Source organism: Brassica napus, chromosome C9 (assembly GCF_020379485.1).
Source record: "Brassica napus cultivar Da-Ae chromosome C9, Da-Ae, whole genome shotgun sequence".
In the NCBI taxonomy this organism is placed as follows: Eukaryota; Viridiplantae; Streptophyta; class Magnoliopsida; order Brassicales; family Brassicaceae; genus Brassica; species Brassica napus.
The window spans coordinates 43,337,108-43,362,344 of record NC_063452.1 but is presented as its reverse complement, the minus strand read 5'-3'; the positions used below and the strand labels follow the sequence as shown (position 1 = coordinate 43,362,344).

The 25,237-nt window shown below is 33.5% G+C and overlaps 4 protein-coding genes and 1 pseudogene across 6 annotated transcripts; 3 read left to right on the top strand and 2 right to left on the bottom strand.

Moving 5' to 3' along the window:
- Positions 1-6,353: 6,353 nt before the first annotated feature.
- LOC106353612 (stomatin-like protein 2, mitochondrial) lies at positions 6,354-8,925 on the top strand. The gene is made up of 9 exons (XM_013793366.3): positions 6,354-6,668; positions 6,771-7,014; positions 7,087-7,236; positions 7,469-7,526; positions 7,603-7,695; positions 7,802-7,900; positions 8,010-8,101; positions 8,382-8,441; positions 8,559-8,925. The coding sequence occupies exons 1-9, from the start codon at positions 6,514-6,516 to the stop codon at positions 8,697-8,699; spliced, it is 1,092 nt and encodes a 363-aa protein (XP_013648820.1). The 5' UTR covers positions 6,354-6,513; the 3' UTR covers positions 8,700-8,925.
- Positions 8,926-9,177: 252 nt separating this feature from the next.
- LOC106356995 (thioredoxin domain-containing protein 3 homolog) lies at positions 9,178-9,963 on the top strand. The gene is made up of 2 exons (XM_013796690.3): positions 9,178-9,433; positions 9,555-9,963. The coding sequence occupies exons 1-2, from the start codon at positions 9,323-9,325 to the stop codon at positions 9,831-9,833; spliced, it is 390 nt and encodes a 129-aa protein (XP_013652144.1). The 5' UTR covers positions 9,178-9,322; the 3' UTR covers positions 9,834-9,963.
- A 181-nt stretch (positions 9,964-10,144) lies between these two features.
- On the bottom strand, positions 10,145-12,037 carry LOC106355767 (homogentisate 1,2-dioxygenase-like). 3 transcript variants are annotated; one of them, XR_007328827.1, is made up of 6 exons: positions 11,583-12,037; positions 11,216-11,504; positions 10,954-11,133; positions 10,802-10,871; positions 10,560-10,719; positions 10,145-10,475 (listed from the first exon to the last, which is right to left on the bottom strand). XR_007328827.1 is itself a non-coding variant. In XM_048768746.1 (4 exons), exons 1-3 carry the CDS (start codon positions 11,125-11,127, stop codon positions 10,601-10,603), a joined length of 363 nt encoding a protein of 120 aa, XP_048624703.1. In that variant the 5' UTR covers positions 11,128-11,575; the 3' UTR covers positions 10,145-10,475; positions 10,560-10,600. The 3 variants fall into 3 exon arrangements, 1 of the variants encoding a protein (XP_048624703.1); XR_007328826.1 differs by having other exon boundaries at positions 10,954-11,504; XM_048768746.1 differs by lacking the exon at positions 11,583-12,037 and having other exon boundaries at positions 10,954-11,575.
- Positions 12,038-13,443: 1,406 nt separating this feature from the next.
- LOC125593732 lies at positions 13,444-13,573 on the top strand (annotated as a pseudogene).
- Positions 13,574-20,381: 6,808 nt separating this feature from the next.
- On the bottom strand, positions 20,382-22,502 carry LOC111209509. Its single transcript, XM_022709447.1, has 3 exons — positions 21,853-22,502; positions 21,112-21,641; positions 20,382-20,953 (listed from the first exon to the last, which is right to left on the bottom strand). Exons 1-3 carry the CDS (start codon positions 22,500-22,502, stop codon positions 20,382-20,384), a joined length of 1,752 nt encoding a protein of 583 aa, XP_022565168.1.
- Between the last annotated feature and the right edge of the window lie 2,735 nt (positions 22,503-25,237).

The following is a 25,237-nucleotide window of genomic DNA, read 5'->3' as shown; positions in this document are numbered from 1 at the left end:
AGCAGAATGTAATCATGATGGCTTATGTAATATGGGCATTATCCATGTGTCTAGAATGACCATGTTTTTCTTTTGTTGCTAAAATGTAAATTTCATTACAAAGTATCATTATGTTTAATATAAGATAATTTGGAAAATGTTTATTGAATAGAATTTTTGAAATTTTTGTTTTCTAAAATATAGATCATTTTGAAACGAATTTTGAACGCTAAAAAACATTTTTTCACTTGATTAGCTAAACATTATAGTAAGTCAAAGTCTAAGATAGGTTTGACTGGTAACCATCATAAGAATAATAGGAACGGATAGGAAAATAATGAGTAGGAATAAAATTTCAGGAATGATGAGGAATGATGGTTCCTTATCAAAATTAATAAAGAATAGATTTGTTCTATAATTCTCTACAAACAAAGGAATGAAGAAAAATAAAAAGTAAAACATATTCCTCATGAATGTTAAAAAATTTAAGGAATGCTAAGGAACATAGTGTTCCTCCTCGTTCCACCATTCAAGCCTAAATCTAAGCTTTCCAACATTTTTTTTTAGAACGGCATGGTACTTAAAAACTAATGTATATATCACTTTAACTTTATAAGTTCAACAATCAATTTTATTAATTATCTTTTACATTTAATCACTATTCTATCAATAACAATTTAAATGAATTAAACCAAATATTAAAAACCAAATAAAATGTTTAAACATTAAATAAAATAATTTTGAAGAGAACACGAGTTTAAATTGAATGATAAAAATCAAATAAACCAAAAGAAAACAAAAAAAAAACGACGATTCTAAGACATTAAATCAAGGCATGAGACTTATTATTCGGGATTCAGATCTGATCCCAGATCCGCTCTGAAAATAAAATATCTGGGGTGTCCAGATCCGATCCGAGATCCGCTCTGAAAATAGGATATTCGGGGTGTCCGGATCCGAATCTGGTTAGTAAAATTCTGGATCCGTCAAAACCAAATTCGGATCAGGATATCTTAACTTTTGGTCCAAATATTCGGATCCGAAACCATATTTTTAAAATATATTTTTTGAAATTTTTTAGTATTTATATTTGATATATTAATATTTATACATAAATTAGTCTTACAATATTATATTTTAATTTTTATAATATATATATATATATTTATTTATTTTTATAAATATTTAATTGATGTATTATTTAGTATTTTAAAAATTATTTTTTTAGTATTTTTTAATTATTTTTATGGATCCAGATCCTTATCCGAATACCCGCGGATAATATAATATCTAGACGGATATCCAAAAGCCACAAATTTGGATCCAGATATTAACTCCACTAATCCGACAAATCCGGATACCATAAATTTCCCGGATATCCGGATCCATCTCATGCCTAATTAAATCGTCCAGATATACAGTTACCCATCACACTCACTTAAAATGGAAGAAAAAGGGTGAGTAATAGATGAATCATTCGATGAGGTACGAAATGCAAAACCTGCGGATACAAAGACCCAAACATAGCATTCTGACCTAATAATCAAGTTCTAATATGAGTAAAAGTAGCGCCTAATGCGTAACGGGTAGAAAACAATGCACTGATATTACAAAACTAATCTATGCATCCCACATTTTCTCCATACGAATATATAAATATATAATTTGTAAGTACGCATAGCACATATGTCTTTCATTCACCTTTTTACTATCCTCATATTCATCTCTACATAATACATAAGTTATATTGTAAAAATAACTTTTTCAGCATAATACTTTACACCTATAATAAGGGAAGGGAAGAGAGTATATTTATAACTAAACATTAAATCAACACAATAATAACACAAGTGCTTTTCGCCATCGAAAGATCATTAGGCCGACGTCAACGTCTTCATGTTCAGTTGGATACATCTCTCTCTCATCAAAACCTTCTTCTTCTTTTTCATTTGATTTCCTCTGTCACTGTCCCCGACTACTTCCATAGACCCGAAGTAGTTTAGTTTTTATGGTCTATTTCTATAGTGTGTTTAAATGGTGGGCTTGCATGTTGTTTTTCAAAGTAAAAGGCTGAAATCTAGATTTGTTCAAGGTTAGAGGTTCCAGATCTGCAAGATGTCGACAGAGTGGTGGTGTGTCTCCTATTAGGCATGCTCCTTCTCTGCTGTGACGGATCTTTGGCTTCGCGCCGTCTCAATCCTTTGACCATCTTATCTACAAATCTTATTAGGGATGGTGTGTTGTGATTTTGTCTCTGTCTTTTCTCTAAAGGTATGACCGTGTCTTAGTCTTTCACTTTCTTTTTAGTGTTTTCTTGACGCATTTTTTTTTATTTCGCCGGAGAATAAGATTATGAAACTTATTTTAATTTGCAGATTTGAAGCAAAGGTTATCTGCTTATATATCATGTTAAAAAAAGACTCACATGGAGCTTTGGTGTCTTGGTGCTTCAGAGCGTTCCTCTTCTCCCCGTTTTTATTGCCAGCTTTTAATCTTGTTTTGGTTCCAACCTCCTAATTATCATGTACTCCCTCCGTTTTTAAATAAGTGTCACTTTGACATTTTTCACACAGATTAAGAAAATAGATGAAATATATGGAAGTTGTTATTAATTACACCTCTCTGATCAATAGTATTTGAGATAGATAAAATTATTTATAAAATCAATACAGTTTGCAATTAATTTTCAGATGAAAATAAATATAATTTGCATTAGAATTGCAAAATGACATTTTTTGTGTAACAAGAAAAAAATGTTAGAATGACACTTATTATGAAACAAATGGAATATTTTGTTCAATTTTATGTCATATTGTTTTACTTTGTTAGGATCTTGTGTTTGGAAAATCTAATTATGCATTCTATGTTTTCAGAAAAAATCTGGTTTTGTTTTTTTCTATGTAACTATAGAAATTAGGGTGCATACCCATTGTAGGATTAAATGTAGTGTATACACATTAGCAAGGCAAGGGCTATGATATTCTTCGTATGATATGTATAAAAACAAAAAAAATACCCTTCATACATGTTCTATTCTCATTCCCACTTCCATTTTTGATCTCATTCTTCTAAAACTATTTTTATTTTTCAAAAATCAATAATAATCTTTGTTATCTTTCTTTTAACTTATGATCATTTATAAGTTTTATGAAATTTTTGGGAAAGGAGTACTTCGTACACCGTATAATCATTATATCCAACAATTGTCCATAGTCTAATCACTTTTTCACATATTTGTTTGAGTTTAAAGTTTTGCTATTTTTCGATATATAAGGATTAAGAAGCAGAGAATGCCTAGAACTGTTAGAGAAGAAGAACAGTGTACACTTCGTTGTACTATTCTATTTGAGAAAAATAGAATAGAAATGGTTTTCTTAATGTTTCAAGAGCATATAAATTTGATAATGTGTTTGTTTAGCAGATGGTGCTTTGGTGTGAAGCTTTTTGTGTCTTTCTTTCTTTTTTTCCTTTCTCTTTTTTTTTGTTCTATCCTCCTCATTTTCATTTTTCATTTTACTTTCTTCATTCTCTTCCTCCTCCTCTCCTCTTCCTCCTCCTCCGTCACAGTTAGTTATTACAAAAGATCCCACATGTAGCATCGCCACGTTCAGTTGCTTCATCACCGCCATTGTCTTCTCCTCCTCCACCATTGCCACTGTAGTCTCCTCACCTTTTTCCACCATATCTTATTTTCCTCTTCCACCTTTCGTGGTGGTTTCTTTTTTAATCTATATTAGATCTTTTCTCTGCGCTACGCGCGGATAATATATTTAAATTTGTTACATTTATCATTTTTATTTGTATATGAATTTTTGTATATTAAATTATATATAACTAATTTTTAAATTTGATTTTTTTTTTAGTTTGAAGTAAGTATTTCTATTATATGTAACACAATTAACTAATAAAATATGAAAAATCAAGTCCGAGATTTTAAAGTTATGTAAAAAAATATAATTATGTATAGAACATAAATTATCTTAGTTTAAAAGATCAGAATCTCATCTCGAATAAATTAACGAAAAGAAAAAGTACTCCAATAACCTACATAAAATATAAAATCCCCTTTTAAAAAAAAAGCGTACTTAATAATATTTTTTACGCGTAATAGTTGAAAACTGACAATTGAATATCGATCTAGAATATAATTTTAATATATGTAATGGTAAAATATTAATTGTAATAAACAAATTTTGAATTTTGTAATATTACATGAATTAGAAGTCTTTAAAATCTAAAATCTATTTTATTAACATAATATATTTTTTATTCATTTATTATTTTGACGTTACAAAATATTGCTTTAGTTTTATTTGTATATTAATTTTTTAATAATTTAGTTTCTTTTTAAGTAATTTTAAAATTATTTAGAATATAATATATTTAAAATTATTTATTTAAATATATCCAAATATGATGTCTCATTTTTATGTGTGTTTGCGTTGAGCATATTTAATTTGTAGTTTGTATATTTAATAACACCTTGTTGCGTGCCGTTCTATGGTTTTAATAAATGTGTTGTCATTTCATTTTTATTACTACTAACATGATTTTTTAGTGATCAGTGATAATGTATTTTTAACGTTATGTATTATATTTTATCGTATATTTTCTAACTCTTCATGCTGGCACTTTTTTAGAATCATTTTAATTAGATAATAGGTTTAAAAATGTAAATAAAACTGTGTATGTTGTAAATTTAGACTTTTTAGTGTAACTGAGCACTATCAATTATGGAAATTATATTATGATTTTATTTTACTAAATCTTTCTTTATGTGTATATTTTTTGTTTTCTTTTGTATTTTTACAATTTTATTGTCTTATTCTTTAATTGCAGAGAATTGTTATTTCCAATTTTTATTTATTTTCTTTCTCCAATTACAATGTATAGTTCGGCCGTTTCTTTTTTTTTGGGATCAAACTACTAATATCATCAGATAGAAAAGCTTAAACTCCAAGAATGGAGTGAGTATTTGTGCTAGAGAAAACTGATTTAGCCACTAATATAGTGAGATGTTATAATATTAGAAGGTATGGAAACTCTTCTCTTTTGTCCTACGCTGGACATAATTAAGTTGTTGTCAATTGATTCTATATTTGTGATAGCTGGAAATACATCTTTATGTCTTCTTTACATCATCCTTAATTGGTTTACGGTTCAACCATTTCTAATATACTGAGAGTAACATAATATTAGATGTTGATTATCTCCTTCCAATTAGGAATGCACAGAATGAGAGAAATTCAATGTAAGACAACTTTACAATTTTGTCCTCATATCTATATAGAGTTAGTTTATAGATTATTCTATCTGTTTTAAAATGTAATCAGTTTTAATTAAAATCTGTAATATTTAAAAGTTATTACTTTAGATAATTATCATTTAATATATAAATTTAATCAATTACATAGTAATTTACATAATTTAATTAGCCACACAATATCAATAAATATAAAGTTACATTGAAATATAAAAATAATTTATATAGGAAAACAAAAAATACTTTTAAACCATTATATTATAAAACAAATGGAATATTCAAATTATATTGAAACATTAGAATAGTAAGAATCAGAAAAGCTGAAATCTCAACGTCGATCATTTACGTCGGCCATGACAATCCAGTGTTATTGAACTTGACATTTTATAAAGTACTCTGAAATCCACTGTTATTGAAAATATTTTAAGTTGTGGAATTTTAAAGTTTTCAGGTGATTTTAGAGTGTTTGGATGGAGTATCTTAGTTAAAAAAATTAAAACTCAAATCTCATAGTTTTAGGTGATATTTTAGAGTGGTTTAACAAAAATCATTTTATTCTCTGCAATTCCTTAAAATCAAATCACCTCAAATTTTTGATTGAATACACCCCTTATTCTTTCTCCTTGTGATGTACTATTGGTGTATATGGATCGTTTAGTATTATCTATTTAATAGATATAATATAGTTTCATATAATATTTTCAAGCTGTCACTCAAACTTTAAACCTCCATTAGTTACGCCTTGTTGGCATAAAATAAAAAGTTTATTTGTTTGCGTCGAGTATTCAATACTATGTTATAATTATGTACAATATAGTTATATAACGGATGAAACTCAACTTCGTAACTAATTAAATTCTTTGTATGACTATACTATAAAGTATGTAGCATAGTATAACAGTTTCAGTGTTAGAGTATCAACATCAAAGAAATTTTGGTCATGTTTATGTGTTTTTTTTTTTTTTTTGACAACGATCATGTTTATGTGTAAAAAGTATGCATGGATAAAAAATAATATTAAGGTGAAGATTAATAATAAATCATGTAAGACATTCTATTAGCTTTTATTTAAATTTGGCTTCAAGCCAACATAAGCACTCCTACGAGTTATGTAAACTAGTTAAAATAAAAATGACAAACCCATATTTCTTTTTGCCTCTTCTCCAAGTTTTTCATCCATGTGTATATATATATATATATATATGTATGTATATATAAAAATATAAATATTTCAAATAACAAAGATTTTAAGAGGGTTTTAGTTTGTTACTATGATGAACCAAATTATCCATTCTAGATCAGTGGCTACCACCGCCCTAAGATCCATCAGCTACCTCCGGCAATCTTCCGCACTTTTTCACTCGCTCCCCGGCGCCACGACTACCCCGGTCCGCCACTTCAGCTCCCCCGGTCATGCTTTCAACAGGTAATTTAAAGCTCAGTTTTGTCTAGATACTTGGATCTGAGAAGGACGAGTCTTAGGGTTTCGATTGATACGTTTTTGTGTAAATCTCCTTCCTTCTTGAAGCTACCAAATCAAGCCGCCGACGAACTGGGGGATCCGTATCGTGCCGGAGAAAAAGGCGTGCGTGATTGAGCGTTTCGGCAAATACGTCAAGACTCTGGACTCAGGGATTCACTTCCTTGTCCCCGGCGTGGATCGTATCGCGTATGTTCATTCCCTCAAGGAGGAAGCGATTCCGATCGGGAACCAGACTGCGATTACGAAGGATAACGTCAGCATCCACATCGACGGTGTTCTATACGTCAAGGTTGTTATTATCTTGATTTGATTACTTTGATGAGTTCTTTTCGTTTGATATTTTGGCTTTGTGTGTTTGCAGATTGTGAATCCACATTTGGCGTCTTATGGCGTTGAGAATCCCATCTACGCTGTTATGCAGTTGGCTCAAACCACTATGCGTAGTGAGCTTGGAAAGATTACTCTTGACAAGACTTTTGAGGAACGAGATACGCTGAACGAGAAGATTGTGGTTCGTCTTCTTTTGCCCTTACTTGAGCTTAACTTTTAGTGGGTGTTGTTATATTAGTGCTACCTTGCTGTTTTTTTAGCGATTGCTGGGTCTGAGTGTGAGTTTAGTTTGTGTTAGATTAGAGTTTCGTCATTATGCATTTATAGTACCTAAGATTGCAGTTGATATTGTTTAAGCTGTTTTGTTCTTTTTCCGTCATTACTGGCTGTGAGTTTTTCAGTTTACGTTGCAGGAAGCCATTAACGTTGCTGCAAAAGATTGGGGTCTTGAGTGCCTTCGTTATGAGATACGTGAGTAATTTTTCTGTTTGACTCTTTTGATGGTCTTTTACCTGGATGCCCTTCTTATAAATAAATGTGTATCCAGGGGATATCATGCCTCCTAATGGAGTGAGGGTTGCTATGGAAATGCAAGCTGAAGCTGAACGTAGAAAGAGAGCTCAGATTCTTGAGTCTGAAGGTAACACTTCCATGGCTTATCTTTGCAAACCTATGTTCTGTGGTTTAACTGTGTGCTTGCTACAGCTCAATCTGTTTCTCATAATTTGGTTTACTTATTTGAATAGGAGAACGCCAAGCTCATATCAACATCGCTGATGGTAAGAAAAGTTCTGTAATCTTGGAATCAGAAGCTGCAAAGATAAACCAAGTCAACAGAGCATCAGGTTAGTATTAACTATTTAGTAAGCCATGAACACATCATAATAAGATTGTCAAGCCATTTTTCGATTTGTTTCATCACAACATGTTTTTTTTTTTTGTAATGCGTTCCAGGTGAGGCAGAAGCAATAATAGCTAGAGCACAAGCAACAGCCAGGGGGCTGACCATGTTGTCTCAATCCCTCAATGAAACTGGTGGAGTGGAGGTTAGTACATGAGATTAAACAGCAGTTTCTTTACATGATTTACACAATTTTGAGATTAATGAATTAACCTGATTACTTAGGTCTTAACACGATTTGCACAGATTGTTACTTATAGTTTGGTTTCACACCTCCAGCCAATGCATTGAGGCATCTAACCTGTTTTTCTCATAAATGGTTCTCTCTGTCTAGATAGTAAATTGAGATTACCGTGGCTTATCAGAATTGCAAATGTTGAGTTTCAAAATTGGGAACTCAAGCTTAATCGTGGTTCAAAATGCAGGCTGCGAGTATGAGAATTGCAGAGCAATACATTCAAGCTTTTGGCAACATCGCTAAGGAGGTAAACAATTATTATGAAACTCGTCATACTGTGCCAGATTCTATCTACTCGCTAATTTCGTCCTCACTTGGGTATGAATCTAATTGCGTAATAAACTTTTTTTTGTCTTCTTTTTAGGGTACAACAATGCTGCTTCCGAGTTCTGCAGCAAATCCTGCTAACATGATCGCTCAAGCTTTGACAATGTACAAAAGCCTCGTCCCCAATGGTGGTATCCAGGAAACATCAGCAGTAGTATCCTCTTCTAAAGCGAAATAGAAAGACGTGTGGTAGAAGGAAGAACTAGGAAACAACTTTTGATTATGATATGAGAAACAGTTATCTTACCTTTATTTCTAGTCTGCAACCAGAAAACAGATCTAAACTCTAATTTCTGAAACGAGGTTTTTGCACCCGATTTGATCCTATAATGTTGGTTGTTTTGTTCTTTTACAACTTCACTGCATTGCTTACCATTAATAATCAAGACAACTCTTATTTTCCTGTTCTTGTTAGTTTGGTTGGTACAATGACACAAGGAGAGCTTGTGACAAGTTTTTAGAGCTGGAGAAGAGAGTGGCTAAAAAAGAACGGTGTAGAATAAAGCTATAGGTTTTTTTTCTGTTGAATAGGTCGTAGACAGAGAAGAGCCTCAAAGAATCTATTGGTGACATGAAAAATTTAGTCATTTTCTTGAAATAGCATTGGTCTCGGGTGTCCGTACAACCACTATATATATCTCTTTGATGTCTTGTCCTACATTTGCTCAGCCCTCTAATAAGAAAATAAATAGTTTTGGCTTTTTAAGAAAAGGAACAGAAAAGGAGTTCATTTGTTGGCTCCACAGTTCTTCCCACTTTAATTTGTATTCGTTTCAAACCGATTCTTTCTTTTTAAACACCATGGGAGGCTGTGCGAGCAAACCTAAGGAGTCTGATATCCTTGAAACCTCTGCCACCACTGAGAATGTTGTTGTCGAGTCCAAGAACGTCGAATCCGAAGCAGTGTCTCAGGTTTTGTGGATCAATAGAATTATTTTTGTTTTCTATCATTTTGTTTCTGAGCTAAATAAATAGCTAATGTTTTGGGGTGAAAGATGTGTAATTCTTTTTGTTATTTTATTGGGGCTTACAGGAGAAGGCAGATGAAGTTGTTGCAGAGAAGACGGAAGAGTCTACTGTAGATGGAGCAGAGACACACAAGGAAGCTGAACCAGCCAAACCAGCTGAAGCTGAGGTAGCCAAGCCTGTTGAGGCTGAGGCAGCCAAGCCAGCTGCAGAGGCTGTGAAAACCGAAGAAACTAAAGAAGCTGTTGAGGAGAAAGCTTCTGGTGAGACTGAGGCACCAAAGCAAGAGGAGGCTGCACCAGCCAATGACACCAAAACCACCGAACAGCCTCTTGTAACCCTTTAATTTTCATATTCATCTCTCTCAAATCTCAATCCGTTGTAATCCACTCCGTAATTTGTATTTCTCACAAATGTTGCATTGCTAATGTTCCCACTTGTTTGTCATTTGTGATATCCTAAAAATATTTGTCACATTTGTGATTCTTCTTTTTCGATAGCATTTTGCAACTGTGCCATAGTGGTTAGAAGAAACTCTATCGGAAACAGAGAGAGAAAGAGTCAGAAGAGAGAGTTTTTAGTTCAAATAGACATCAAGAATCTCTTAATGGCAAGGTCAATCATCAGTGATTTCAAGTACAAAGGATGTAACAGATGTGATATGAAACATCACCTACTTATTGCATATATACTTGTTGTATGCTTAACATATAGTAGCGGTCTGTACAGAGTGGGTATTGGCAAGACACGTGAGTTTATGTTTTTATTTACTCTGACGCTCCTGTCCTTTTCTCTGTTTGTTCAACATTAGTCTCGTTCAAGGATATGCGGGAGAAGTGGGACTTGAGTCGAATCCAACACTGATAGTAGTCGTGATCGAGGAAAGGAGACTCCAGAGGGGATCAATGCTGATTCGAACATGAAAGCCATTGTACCTGTGAGTTTAGTAGGAGCCATTGCATTTACTACACGAGCAATCAATCGTCGCCTACAAATATCATTATGAGAATGCTTCAGATTTGAGTTGTATTGTAAAAACTCAAAAGGTCTGCTTCACAAGATGGGTTGATACCTCGTAGTGCCTCGTATGCACCATAGATTAAGCCCATAAATTCACTCATGCAGATAGTAAGGAGGTCGGAAAGTGTGCTCAGCAACCAACCATCGAGGAGGGAATATGACAAAATCAAGTAAAGCTACACCGGGTTTATCCGTTGGCGGCGCTGTAAGAACTGAGAGTACAAAAGAGTATTATCAACCAATAACAAAACTGAAGGAAGATCAACAGCTATTCAATAGATTTGGTGCCTTCACCTGTATTTATTGATGGATCCCCATGATCTATAAGGACAGTGTTGTATGAGCAGAACTTCTGCAGGTCATACTGCAGATGGAAATTGATTATCGTCAGAAGTAAGTGCTTTAAATTTTCCAAGAGCTTAGGCCAGAAAGAACACCGTATCCACCTTATAAGGCACGTAATTGCCGTGCCAGGCGACCACATTGAAGGGAGAGAAATCTTGTTTAGCAGTAAAGAGTTCGCCGCCAAACTTGTGAACAATTGTGAAGTCAGGCCGTAGTCCTTCCTCAAACCATGCCGTTGGTGCAAGAAAATCTCTTGGTGCAGCAAGAAAGACCATTAGCACCTTCACACATCCAAAGATAAATATTCTCTCACTTGTTTACCAAGGTTGAATGAATCCCAAAGGACTCGAGTAGCTAAGCTACCTATAGGTCCAAGATCAGGAAGCTGAAAATGAGCACCATAGATTTCAGAAACATAACCCGTCAGGTAGATCAATGGAGAATCTGAAACCTTGTGGTATAACAACAATTTCACCATGAGATACCAAAAGCCTCCCTCCCACACTCGGTTTCAATCCATAGCCCTACACAAAAGATGAGCTTTACAACAAATTCAAAGTAAGGCATGGAGACTTAACTTACTTCCAGCCTGAGGAACAAACAAGAAGTCACCATAAAGGCAGAGTCTTTCATTCCTTTGTTAGCAGTGTACCTTTCAAAAAGAACAAGACTAATCAAACCATTGATCTAAATTAAAGACACCATACTATAACAAAAACCAAATCTATACTTGTGAATGGCAAATCCATGGCGAAGAAAGGAGCTTCCAGCTCCACAAATAGCGTACAAACCCATCAATGAAATCAGTAGGGATGTTAATATGGGCTCAACGTGACAGGGTTAGCCCTAACCCTGCAAATCCATTTGTAACCCTAACCCTCATTTTTTAAACAGGGTTTAAATAGGGTTGACCCTAATAGGACCAGGGTTTAAATTCTAACCCTTTTATTTTGATTCACACAACTATTATACAATATTTAATAATGTTTTTCATCAAAAAAAACTTAAAGTAGAGTTTTCTCGCCAAAAACTGAACAACGAAATTTTCCGTCGAAACCGCAAAATCGAGTTTTCAACTAAAACAACAAAATCGAGTTTTTCGTCAAAACTTCGAAATCGAGTTTTCCCGCCAAAAAATCAAAATCGAGTTTTTCGCCAAAACCTCAAAATCGAATTTTCCCGTGAAAACGTAAAATTAAATTAAGTTTTTTTGGAAAACCCGTAAAACTCAATTTCACGGTTTTGGCGGGAAAACTCGATTTGCCGGTTTTGTAGGGAAAACTCGATATTGCGGTTTTAGTTTTGGCGGAAAAACTCGATTTTGCGGTTTCAGCGGAAAAACTCGATTTTGCAGTTTTGGCGGGAAAACCTGATTTGTCGGTTTCGGCGGAAAACTCGTTTTTGCTGTTTCGGCGGGAAAACACGATTTTGTAGTTTTCGGCGGGAAAACTCGATTTGCCGGTTTCGGCGGAAAAACTCGATTTGCCGGTTTCGGCGGAAAAACTCGATTTGCCAGTTTCGGCGGAAAAACTCGTTTTTGTGGTTTTGGCGGGAAAACTCGATTTTGCGGTTTTGGCGGGAAAACTCGATTTTGCGGTTTTGGCGGAAAAACTAGATTTTACGGTTTCTGCGGGAAAACCCGATTTGCCGGTTTCGGCGGAAAACTTGATTTTGCTGTTTTGGCGGGAAAACGCGATTTTACAGTTTTGGCGGGAAAACTTGATTTGCCGGTTTTGACAGGAAAACTCGATTTTGCGGTTTTTGCGGTTTTTGCGGGAAAACTCGATTTTGCGGTTTTGGTGGGAAAACTTGATTTTGTGGTTTTGGTGGAAAAACTCAAATTAGGTTTTGGCGGAAAAAAGCACAATTTTTTTTTGACGGAAAAATTTTATTCTTAGTTGTGGAGCAAAAACTCGATTTTGCGATTTTGGGAGGAAAACTTTTGATTTTGATGCTCAACAAATTGGAGGAAAGAATCATATGATATCTTAATTTTTCTAGTTTTATCTTTAAAATTTAAGAACAAAAATAAATAAAATATTTTTTTCAATTAAATGAGTTAACCCTGGTACCAGCCCTAACCCTTGATTATAATAGGTTCAAAATAGGGTTGGGTTAAAATAGGGCTGGGCTTATAATAAACAAAAGAGGGCTGAGCCCTAACCCTGTAGTTAACATCCCTAGAAATCAGTAGGAGAATCAGGAACATCCTCAGCCCTCCATCGAATCTGAGTCGGATTCTTACGGCTGTCGGCTGTTCGACGCATCGAACTCACTCACGAGCTTCTCATGAAGACGATACATATGCTTATTAGCTATAGCCGTGGGGAAGAGAGTGTGTGTTGCTGACGTGGCGTTTGGATCGACGAGGAAAGAGACGACGTCTGGTTTTCAAACTCCTTTTCCAGCGTGGCAACTCATTTACCTAACTTATCTATTAGTCGGGCTTATCAGGCATATATGGGCTTTTAACAATCAGGCCTAGTTATGGTTAAATCAATTAAGTTAGTACCTCCCACATCGGAAGCAGTATGCAAGGTGATAGGTTCTGTATGACTATAAATAGGAGAGGCTTGCTCTTGCTGAAACTCATGTTTGCGCTTGGGGCAATGACGCAGCTAATGAGGTACTAACCGAGGCGCGTCTATTGCAAGGGCTCCCTTCGGGGTAAAGCCCTACAATTCTAAGTTCAATATTTATTTCTGGCATCTTAATTTTAGACAATTTAGAAGAAGACCTGAAATGGAATATATTAATCGTGGCTTCTGCTCGCTTACGACTAACGGCTACGATCATCCAATAGAGCCAAACGTCTAGACTTATTCATTGTTTCAGTGCAAGTTAGCTATAGAGCCCTGGGACAGATCGGATATCCGGGGTATTTTGAGATATCCTGATCCGGATATTCGGGGTTAGGATATCCGGCCTAAAATTCGAATACCCGCGGATATCCGGATCCGTATCCTCTTTAAAAAAAAATTAAAAAGAAAATTAAATTAAATTAAAAATAAGCTAATTAAAATGATTTATTTAATTTATTTAGTCTATTAATTTTTTTAAATGAAAAATTATTGAAATTAAAAAAATTCATTATTTTATATAAAAATTATATATAGTATACATATATAAATATAAATAAATTTTAAATATTTTAAATAAATAGTAAGTTCGGATCTGGATCCGGATATCCGGGCCTAAAATTTTATTATATGGATCCGGACTCTCCGGATATCTGTTTTTCGGATCGGATCGGAGCAAATCTCGGATCGGATAACTGATCTCGGATATAAGTCTCATGCCTAAGCTATATGTTAAATTTGATATTATCATTAGCTTTCAATTTAAAATTATTTTGCTTGTGAGGCATTATTTATTTATTAACACTTTTCCTCATGCTACATTCCAGAGTTTAAAGTGTGGGCAATCGTGGGAACAACAAACTACATAGTGGTCCGACATCATTTTACTCTAATCTCATGTTACATTCGGGACTATCATGAGTTTACAACTAATAGGCAGTAAATGGACTAATCCAAATGTTTTATATGCCAATTTGGTCTATTTAAATTTTTGATATGGGATTTCAACATGTTCTTTTAAAATGGTTCCTCTTATCGGCCAATATGTAATCGGATCCCATTTTGGTGCCAATCCCCTGTATATTATTTAAGAAGCATTGCAACATTTTTTTTGTAACCACGTGTCATCACTAGAATGATTCTTAGAATCTTTAGATAAATAGGTTGGTCCATTTAAATATATAATAAACTTTTTATTAAACCACAATAAATACATTATTAATGTGATTCATTATTTCCTTAAATAAGATTACAGAATTATCTAATATGGCTAAAGTATATATGACAATTAATGATTTTGAATAATAAAGATTTGATAAAAATAAGTGTGTATTATAATTATATTTGTTTAATTTTAAGCTATTAAAATAAATTAAACAATCATAGTAACTATATAATAAATAAAAAAAATTATTTATATATTATATTTTGAATTTTTAAAAACGAGTATAAATTACTAAAACTGTTAAAAGTTTTACATTCAAATTTTGTAATCTATGATTTAAAACTTTTGTTATGACATGATACAAATAATTGAAAAATAATATAAGTTGAAAGTCTCATTTAATAAGTATCAAAAATAAAAGATATATAAATATATGTATCATTTTAAATTAAACTATATGCCATATAAAAATACATAAATATCGTAATTTTGAAATTTACTTTGAACATTTTTTTGATAAAAAATTTGAAAAAATGTTGACAACTTAATTTTTTAAAATATTATAAATTACTTAAACCACTATTCCCACAGTGAAAATTTTGTTGTCACTAATTTAGACTTTTTGCTATAACATATACAAATGATAAAAAAAAATATGAGCAAAAAGTATCATCTAATAAATATTAATATTAACATATACCATATATATGTTACTATCATTTAATATCATATCAAATAGAAAAAATATTTTTTCGATTTATTAAATTTATTTATATGTTCGCACCAATTTAATTATATAAGTAGTAGATAATGACTTTTTAATTATTCAATATATATTTATTATTTCACAATATGCTATAAACATATAATATATAAAATAATTTATATATATAATGTTCATCCCGCGCAAGGCGCGGGTCTTAACCTAGTAATAAACTATTTTTGGATATTCTATTTAGATCAATAAACGAGATTTTTATACACGTTAAATTTATGTTGTTACCATGTTGTACCAAAAAAAAATCAACTAGATACGGATCCGCACTGTGCGCATATATTATTTGTATAAATTTCTCTAATCATTATTGAGTTTAGATTATATGATTTAAGTTATATGTTTATAATATGATGCCTTCCTTATAATTTACTTTTGTTATGTTTTTTGAGGTGTATATAACGTCTTTTTGTTTTGTTTTTTTAAACACACGTTTGTTTGTTAAAACCCAATGTTTAAACACATTTGGCCCATATATTAATAAGAGAAATTACCTAGACTAACTCACATTCATCTTAAAATTACCACAATAACTCATATTAAATTTAAATTACTAGACTAAAATGAAAGATAAGCAAAAGTACTAAAAGCCCATTACTAATTTGATTAACTACAAAATTGCCACATAAATAAATAAAAAAATTAGAAAATATATGTTAAACTTCCCACAAAAAAAAATCGACAGAAAAAAAGAAATAGAAACAAACCTTTTGTCGGGTCTCTCTCACGACGACATCGACTTCTCCGTCGTCTAAGTACTCTGTCACGGCCAATATAGTCTTTGTACAAGAGGCCAAGAATTTCAGGAGTAGCTTGTCGAGAACGAGACGAACGCTCTGTTACTGAGCAGGAATGCTCATCTACATATACTCGGATTGTGAACCTTGAAGATTCACCTACTGGTCTAGCTCTAAGCTTCCACGTACATCCTTTTACCCAACATTTTACAAACCACAGCGTACGGGTAGATTTATCCACATCAAAATCGAATTTGTGGACGACTGAACAGATCTTCAGACGTGTAGCCAATGCATCTTTTGAATCAAAACTCTGCCCCACTTCCAGTTTGAAAGAGCTCAAGTCGAACCTATTATGCGTACAATCTCCTTTTGGTGTCTTTAGGACTGTCGCTGAACTTATCTTTGTAGGAGATCCCTGACTCTCTTGTACTTGGTCTGGCGGAAACCCATATGAGGTAAAGTTTTCGTCATCAGACGTTGCTCCATCAGAATCGTCGCAGTAATCAAATCGATCATTGTCTTCATCTGAATCTTCATCCTCTGCCGACAATGGGTCATCTTTTTGCAGGAATTCTTCTAGTTCTTTGCTAGCTTCTTCAACCTCTTTTTTCTTCAGTTTAAACTCTACACAGAGTCTAACGTTTTCTACTTTGTTAAGACACAAAAATCCATGAAATTGCCTATCGTTTCTTACTTTCACAGGAGGGGTATCGAGGTTTTCCTTGACTAGTTTAGGTTTTGGCAAAACGTACGTCAGCTCCAACTCGTGTTCTGCGAAATCAACTTCGTAATCCTCATATATGGTTTTCACAAAATCTTCATATCTAGTTTCCTCGTTAGCTGCAAGTAATTTACTACCTTGATCATTATCCACTTCAAATAACCATTTTTTTCTTTCAAATTTCCACTTTCCGCAGACCAGAATGATGTGATCCATGTTTCTCCAAGCAATAAGGATTGCAACAAGTGTTTAAAATAGCATGAAAAGAAACAACTTGAAGAGGAAGAAAACAGGGATGAAAGAGATGACGACAACTACAAAATTTTCCCTAATTCTGAGTTTAATTAACCTAAAAACTAAACCAGATTCGGAATTATTAGTAAACCGGGTCGAAATTGAAATTGCTGTAGATAAACCCAGATTTTCGTTAATGAATCTGCCGCAACATAAACAAAAAGTCTGCTACCACGTAAACAAAAAGTCTGCCACTTCATAAACAAAAAGTCTGTCAACAATTTTAAATCGGCTATATAAATTTGCCTTAAGAAAATAAGTCGATCACAAAAAGTAAATCTACCCAGAAGAAAATAAGTTGACCACTTAAATCTACCATTTAGAAATAATCTGCTATCATATTCGATAGACATATTCTTAAAAATCTGTTTTTAATCAAATCTGACAATTAAATCTGCCATGTGAACAAATCTGACGCTTTCTAAAAAGTCTGCCACCACTTTAATAGTAGTTTTGTTTTCTACACAGATTTTATAAACAGACTTATTGGTCGATAGATTTATTTTTTTGAAAATAAATCGGCCGTCGATTAAATAATAAGGGCATTTGGGTAATGTTTTTTTTGTTATAACTATGTATAAGGGCAATTTAGACTAAAAAAATATTTTAATAAATTTCAAAAAATATGAGTCATTCTAGTAATAACATAACTAATTTGTGTCATTTTAGTAAACTTCCCTATTAATAATTGATAAACATTTGTGATCCAATAATTTGCACCGTAAGTAGACTTCTAGTATATGGATTTGGCCCTTTATTAAAACAATATAGTTTGATTAAAAACTTAAGTAAGCCTAGGGTTTTTTTTCCGGGAAGATCAACTACTTCAACGTGTCAAATAAAAAATTTAACCACTTTATTTCTTTCATCTTCTTTGACGGTGGTTCTGTAATAGACCGAAATCGAAATCACTTGAAACGTTTCCAAAGATCCACAATCAAATCGTTCACTCTATCACGAAAGTCAATCGATCTTGTGTTTTTCAGGTTAGTCTCTTTTGATTTCTTTTGTAAACCTTCATATTAAACAATCAGGTTTTGATCTTTGGTTAATCAGTTGGAATTTTTTTTAATGTTCATAGATCTCTCACCTCGAGTTCTAGATCTCCCATCACAAGTTCGATTTCAAGATATGCTTTAGTTCCGGGTCGGCCATCACCAAGCTTTAGACAAAAGATAAGTTTTTTTTTAATAAAAAAATTGATTTTTCTTGTATTAACTTGTATAAACAGGATTTAGAAATCCTATGATGTTAATGAATAATTGAGTATTGATAAGTTTTTGTACAGGTGACGAAAGTTTGTTCTTAAAAAGACATAAGAAGAGTAGAAGACAAACCTGATATAATAAAAAAAGTAAAGTGTAAGTTTCAAACATTTATACACATTACGTTTATATAAATTGTCTTCTTATTTATTCTCCTGGTCTTCTTCCTACTCTGTGTTTTTGTTCAATTTATTTGTTCTGGTCAATTTACGTTAACAGATCAAACTCATAGTTTATATATTCGATAGGTCATTGGTGAGACTGGATAAAAGAGAAACTGCAAATTACTCATTGGAACAGTCCACAAAACCAATTTCAGAGACAAAGGTTAGCACTATCTACAATGTATATAAATTGAGGAACCGTGAACTAAACCAGTAGAATCATTGTAAGGATAGACTGTTTAGGATGCACAAATACTTTTGATAAATCATTAGATTGACTGCTTTGAAATTAAAAGAATAGTGATCGTTGCATACTTGGTGTTAGTTTGGATATTTATTGTTCTGTGTATTGTTGAAATTTATTTGATTTCGGATTGGTTTGACTGGATGACAAAGTGTATTTCTTTTGGATCAAAACATGATGATCAACACAAGTTTGGTTTGAATTCAAACCTCTATCACGCTTGATAGTGTAGAGCAAAGTACATTGTGTCTTGTAAATGAAAAAAAAAACTGAATTTATTTAGTTCAAAGTCAGAAATGACTTAAAAAACTTCAACTCAAATGTAGACCAAAGATAAAATAAACACAAAACACCAGTTTCACGATGCAATCTAACTAAAAAACAATCTCGCTTTTAGACACTTTATCACTCCTCTCTGTTCTCAAGATTATTGAAAACCTCTTTGAAAACAACATTTGTAGTTTTACTTTGCGGCTTCCCCTATTTATCCACAATCAAAACTTTCAAACCTTTCTTCGATGTAACCCTTGAAATGGCAACATATAGCTGTCCGTGAGAAAAAAACTGGTCTAGGAAAAAATAATCCAACTTTAGATAGTGATTGTCCTTGACTTTTGTTGATGGTTATTGCAAAAGCCACTGCTAAAGGCAATTGTCTTCTATGCATCTTGAAAGGAAGTCTTTTATCTGTTGGAGTGATCAACAATCTTGGAATATAAGCGATTTCACCAACCTTAGCACCAGTTAAGATTCTAGCTTCCACCATAAAATGCATAAGTTGAGTGATTTGCAATCTTGTTCCATTCATTAAACCTTCATTAGGATTAATATTCCTAAGCAACATAACAGGACAACCAATCTTCAATCTTAGACTATGGTTTGGTAGACCAGAAACTTTAATGCTGTTTAGGAAGTCGGTGCTGAGAGCATCATTGCTGACTGAACCAGTAGCAGAAGGATCAATACTATCAGATGAAATAAAAATCATTTCTTCACCTGAAAGAAAGAACCAAATTTCAAAACGAAGTTAGTGTCTATACAATATAATGACAATACATGTAATAAAATAAAACTCTTACCATCAAGTTTAGACAACATATGATCGTTAATCATATTAACATCCTCATTAGTTGGACATAAGATTGCTCTCTGTTGGAAAAACTTAGGATCTTTAATTCCTCTTAATGAATCAGTATCTCCATAGATGGCATGACTTATAGTTTCTATAGGATCCTCTGGGTCCATAATTAGAAACTGTTCTGGAATATCAATTAGTGCCTCTCCATCATTAGGCTCTGCTATTCTCCCATCCGCAACGGCCAAAATCCAATCAGAAAATTCTTTCAGATCTTTTGTCTCGTCCTCAGAAAGATTGTTTGAAGATAATCTCATATTCTTAGTAAGTTTCAGAACCTTGCAATGTTCCCAGCGATAAGAAGAATTCATTGCAGCCAACACTATCTCAGCCCTGCTACCTTCAGTAATCACATGAAGTACTTGCCGAAAATCACCTCCAAAAACAATAACCTTCCCACCAAAAGGCCTATTATCGTGATTCCCCATCAGATCCTTTAACTTCTGTCTAAAGATTCAAAACAATTTTGCTCATCATTGGTGCTTCATCCCAAATAATTAGAGACGCTTCCTTTATCAAATTAGCTTTATATGATCCATGAGTCAATGAACATGTAGTAAACTCATCTGGATTGATTGGTATGCTAAAACGGGAATGAGCAGTCCTACCACCTTGTAACAACAAAGAAGCAATTCCGCTAGATGCAGTATTAGGAACTATATCTCCCCTACACCTAACAGCAGCTGATAGAATTTGCCAAAGAAAGGTTTTTCCAGTCCCAACGAACCCATAAACAAAGAACATTCCACCTCTACCTTCAACAACAGCACCAATGATCTCATCATATATTTTTCTTTGTTCATCAGTCATCTTCAGAATATCTCTATCATGAGTGGCTTGCAACTCATCTAGGTCGTAATTTAACTCATCCAAGATCAAAACATTTTCGATCGGTTTGAATTCGGCAGGCAGTTTAGGCATAGATTCATATACTGAAAGTGAACTCCCATTCTTTTTCATAAGCTTCTCAATCTCTATAAGAGCATATAGTTTCTTGTCACTGTCGCTTAGTATAAGCCCTGCCAAAATATGGACATTTCCACTTAGTACCATCTATATAAATACCATTCTAAAATTACAGATATATGAACTAATGGTAAAAATATAACTAACGTTAAAGTTAAAACAAAATAATCTTATGACTGTCGTACTTTATTAGAAGATATTGGTAGTGTACATGGCCTATTGAAATGCATTCTGTGATTATACTCGATATCTTCTGACAACAGTTCCCAAGTTTTATCCCAAGGTTGACACATACTATCGGATAGAAGCATTAGAACAAAAAGATCACGAACAACAGCTGCAGAGCTATCATAACTGCGCCTCACTAAGTCGTCTATATACTCTTGGTCATCATCCAATATTTCTCGAGCATAACATGCCTCTTTATACCCCTCATAAACTACACCATTGTAGGTTTTAATATCGTCAAAGCTGGTAGGACCTTTGACGTAGTTCAATAGCACTCTAAAAAAATAAGCACTTTTTTGCTTACGCAGGGCATAATTAATTCTTCCAACACTGAACCCTTGCTTCCTTCTAGTCCACTTCTTCTGACTCTTTGAATATGTGTAGTAGTTGGGAATCTGAATATAAGTAAGAGTCCGAGCGAAAGCATCAACTTCATTAAACTTAAACCAAGCCAGAAACATTGTGTTCTCGATAAGCTTACGACCAACAACATCCTTCAGTTTGTCCTTCCCTCTGAAGATAATGTTTTGTTTTCCTGGTAGATGAAATGAGAGGATCTCAACGGATGTTGATCTATAATGTATGGGAAATTTAAAAATCCTCCACGCTCCTTCACAAGTAGAAACATATCTACAAAAATATATAAATTTCCTATTAGAATATCGGATTAAAAGCATAATAATCTGTAAAAATATAAAGAAACCGACATCAAATAATAATATACCTGCAATCAAAGAAATCCTTTATTTCATTCTTCTTAATCTCCACATTTTGTTTCAAAACATCACCACCAGTGTCTGTCGCTGAGTTAGCTGTAGCTGAGGTCGCACAATCTGAGGTTACTGTAGCAAAGTGGGCTGCAGATGAGCTTGGTGGTGCTGAGTTCGCTGGAGCTGAGGTAGCTACTGTTTCGCTCCTAACTTCTGGCCCTGGTGGTTCGACAACTACAATTACACGATCCGCTCCTTTATTAATGTATTTAAATAGATACTTAATAGAACCAACTTGGTTGCACCACTCTACATTAATGTGAGCTTGATAACGAAGAGAGAGTTTCCTGTTGTAAGGGATGACCCATCTGTTATCACATTTTAAACCATTCTTCTCAATATAACAGTCCGACTGGCGTCTTCTATAGAGCGGAAATCCATCTTTTTTCACCCTAGTATTCTCTGCGAATTGCTTAGGAAACATTTTCGAACACTGTCCATTCTCCATACATGGTGAATTCATATTAGCAGCTCCACAGGGACCATGAATCGTACAATCTTTAACAACATTGTAAAGATCTGGATCAGATGATTTATCTGGGATCTCAGCTGATATGATTTTATCAATGTCTTCTGTTTTTGGAAACTTGGAGGAAGGCTGCATAAAAAGCAGAATGTGAGCATGTGGTAGGCCTCTCTTTTGAAACTAAACAGTATACATAGCTGCAATAGGAAAAAACTTAACGGGTCAAAAATTATTATAAGCACAAGATCCAATCAATATAAAACAGAAACGGAAATTCTAACATGTATAAAATAGTAAAATGATAAAATAAAAATGATGTTTCGAGTAAAACTTACATGAAGATGTCTTTCCCATAATATTCTTCTTTGTCAAATCATTCATCAAAGAATTGAGTTTCAGCTTAAAGATCCGAAAAATAATCTCAGGCCTGTCATCTGATTTCAAGCCTCTTTTCTGAAGAAATCTTGTAAGTTCAGGTCATTTTGGATTGCATGTGAATGTGATGAAAAGGTCTGGAAAACCAAAATGTCTACAAATGGCCATAGCGTCTAAGTACATATTCTTCATGTGTCTTGGACTCCCTGTGAAAGTAGCTGGTAGAAGAAATAGTTGACCTTGTTCATTCATATCTGAGTTGCCAGCATTTTCTGATTCCCTGATTGAGTCGTAACTGTCTGAACGCAAGCATGTCTGGTTAAGCTTCAAATACCTCAGTCTATTAGATTCTATTGTAGTATAGGCGTCCACTATGAACTGCTGAAATAACCTTCTTGAATATAGCAGAACATGCGACTCATTTTCTCGCTCTTGAAGCCGGAAAGCAAAAAACTGCCTCATAGTGATTGAAGGATTTTTGAGTTTCTTTGAAGCTTCTATGACGCCTTTCTTAATACCAACCCTGAAACCATCCTCACCATAGACAAATATTAGAGGATATTGTAGTGATAGATAAGAGATATAAATATCATCGATCCTGGTTAGTTTTCCAAACTTATGCTGAAGCACAATATCCCGCTTATCCATTCCTAAATTAAAATCACCAGGAATCAATGCAGCAACCTCAGCTGCTGTTGGCATATTATATGTCCTACCATCTTTGTCACTTCTACTGACAATTCGTATATGGAAGGTCTTTTCAGGATCCAATTGAAATCTCTCTCTAGCTGATCAAAACTGCACAACATATGGATTAACAGCATTCAACATCTTGATAATAGGTTGAATAACTTCCTTCTTCAACCCGTCTTGCTTACTACTAGATGAGGAATTTTTGAATTTGCTGCTAACACAAACAAAAACACAATTATTTAGCCATTAAATATAAAACTCTTACAAAACGAAACCTTAGCTATGGGCATATAGATATTAGTTACCTCAGAGCATTAAATCTGTTTCAACTTTATTCTATGTATCAACAATGTATAGTTGTCCAAATTTGGCATAGATTTATCTATCTTCCCACCAAGTGAAGTTAAAGAGAAGACCATATTATATGATCTCGTATTCCTTTGAAAATGTTTGCTAAGCTTATCATTTCCTGTTAGAAGGTTCATTAGAAGATCAGGGGGCTTCTTTAAATATGACAACTGAACATGTCCTTGCATGCAACACAATGTAAATATAGGTTTTCGTCTATATTTGTTCTTGTTTATGTGTTCCCCATACCTCATAATAGCTCCACAATGTAGACAATTGTGTTATGGGTCACCCTCATCAACATAATCTGGTAAATTATAAGACGGTAGGTTAGGATAACATTTTCCACGAGTAAATATTTAATTGAGTAATTAAACTAACCATCCTCTTTGGGAGATATTGTTGGTTTGACTTTTTTCTTCACTTCAGAGAAGGTTTTTTTAAACATTGCTGCCAGTTTCATCACTCGTTCTGATTGGTTGTCTATCTCTGGTTCTAGCAAAATAGATTGTTCGTGATCTGAAGTATCAGAGTCATAACTTTCTTGACTACTACATTCGAATGCTAGGTCATCATAACCATCCATGTTGCTTAGTAAATCTGCAAAATAGTTATACATTTAAAACATTGACAAAATCAGACACCAATCTAACTTGATAGCAACAGTTTATAGAAGTTACCTTCATTCAGTGGATCAGATTTCGAACAATTCTGTCCTAATATAGCATTTTTTGACATTCCTGAATCTCTTGTCGTTTCTCTGGTCTGTGTGTTTGGTATTCTAGGAATTGGTGTGTGTTGTCTTAAAAATGAGAGCTGACTTTGACATGATCCAGTAAAGCTAGTTGAGATGCCTGCATAACAAAACGAATTAGGTAATGAAAGTTAAAATGTTTAGTTTTCAAGCACAAACTCTTTTGTTTGAGCTTTCATCACTCTGTTCATCGGCTAAGAAATACCTTTATGTTGTCTTTCAAATGTGGATATTTCTGACGCTCTTGCAGTTTCTCTGGTCTTTGTGTTAGGTATTTTAGGAATTGGTGAATGTTTTCTTTCAAATGTGAGCTGACTTGGATATGATCCAGTGTAGGTAGCTGAGATGCATACATAGTAAAAGAAATTAGTTAATGAGTGTAAAAATGTCTTAAGAATAATTGCAGACTCTAAAGTTACAACTACTACCACTCTGGCAGTATATAAAATATACCTTTGAGTTGACTTGTTTTCTTGTGATTAGAACAATCATTGTTTTATTTGTCAGAATAAGCTACACCAAATTACAAATATGTGTGAGTTGAATGGTACAAAACACTTTGTATATCAAAATAGGCATAGTATAGAATAAAAACCACCTCGTTTGTTATTAGGTTTCGACACTGTAACTGAAACTTTTGGGTGACACCTTGAAGCAATATTCTTATTTGTAGCATCATTCAATAGTCTTGCAAAAACTGTAG

Coding starts and splice junctions, on each gene's coding strand:
- LOC106353612 (XM_013793366.3), top strand. CDS start 6,514: ATGATGAACCAAATTATCCATTCTAGATCAGTGGCTACCACCGCCCTA. Junction 7,015..7,086: donor ACGGTGTTCTATACGTCAAG/GTTGTTATTATC, acceptor GTGTGTTTGCAG/ATTGTGAATCCACATTTGGC. Junction 7,237..7,468: donor CGCTGAACGAGAAGATTGTG/GTTCGTCTTCTT, acceptor TTTACGTTGCAG/GAAGCCATTAACGTTGCTGC.
- LOC106356995 (XM_013796690.3), top strand. CDS start 9,323: ATGGGAGGCTGTGCGAGCAAACCTAAGGAGTCTGATATCCTTGAAACC. Junction 9,434..9,554: donor AATCCGAAGCAGTGTCTCAG/GTTTTGTGGATC, acceptor TGGGGCTTACAG/GAGAAGGCAGATGAAGTTGT.
- LOC106355767 (XM_048768746.1), bottom strand. CDS start 11,127: ATGGTCTTTCTTGCTGCACCAAGAGATTTTCTTGCACCAACGGCATGG. Junction 10,872..10,953: donor GCAATTACGTGCCTTATAAG/GTGGATACGGTG, acceptor TTCCATCTGCAG/TATGACCTGCAGAAGTTCTG. Junction 10,720..10,801: donor GGATCCATCAATAAATACAG/GTGAAGGCACCA, acceptor TTGTACTCTCAG/TTCTTACAGCGCCGCCAACG.
- LOC111209509 (XM_022709447.1), bottom strand. CDS start 22,502: ATGCAGCCTTCCTCCAAGTTTCCAAAAACAGAAGACATTGATAAAATC. Junction 21,642..21,852: donor AAGGATTTCTTTGATTGCAG/GTATATTATTAT, acceptor CATTATCTTCAG/AGGGAAGGACAAACTGAAGG. Junction 20,954..21,111: donor AATGCATTTCAATAGGCCAT/GTACACTACCAA, acceptor ATATTTTGGCAG/GGCTTATACTAAGCGACAGT.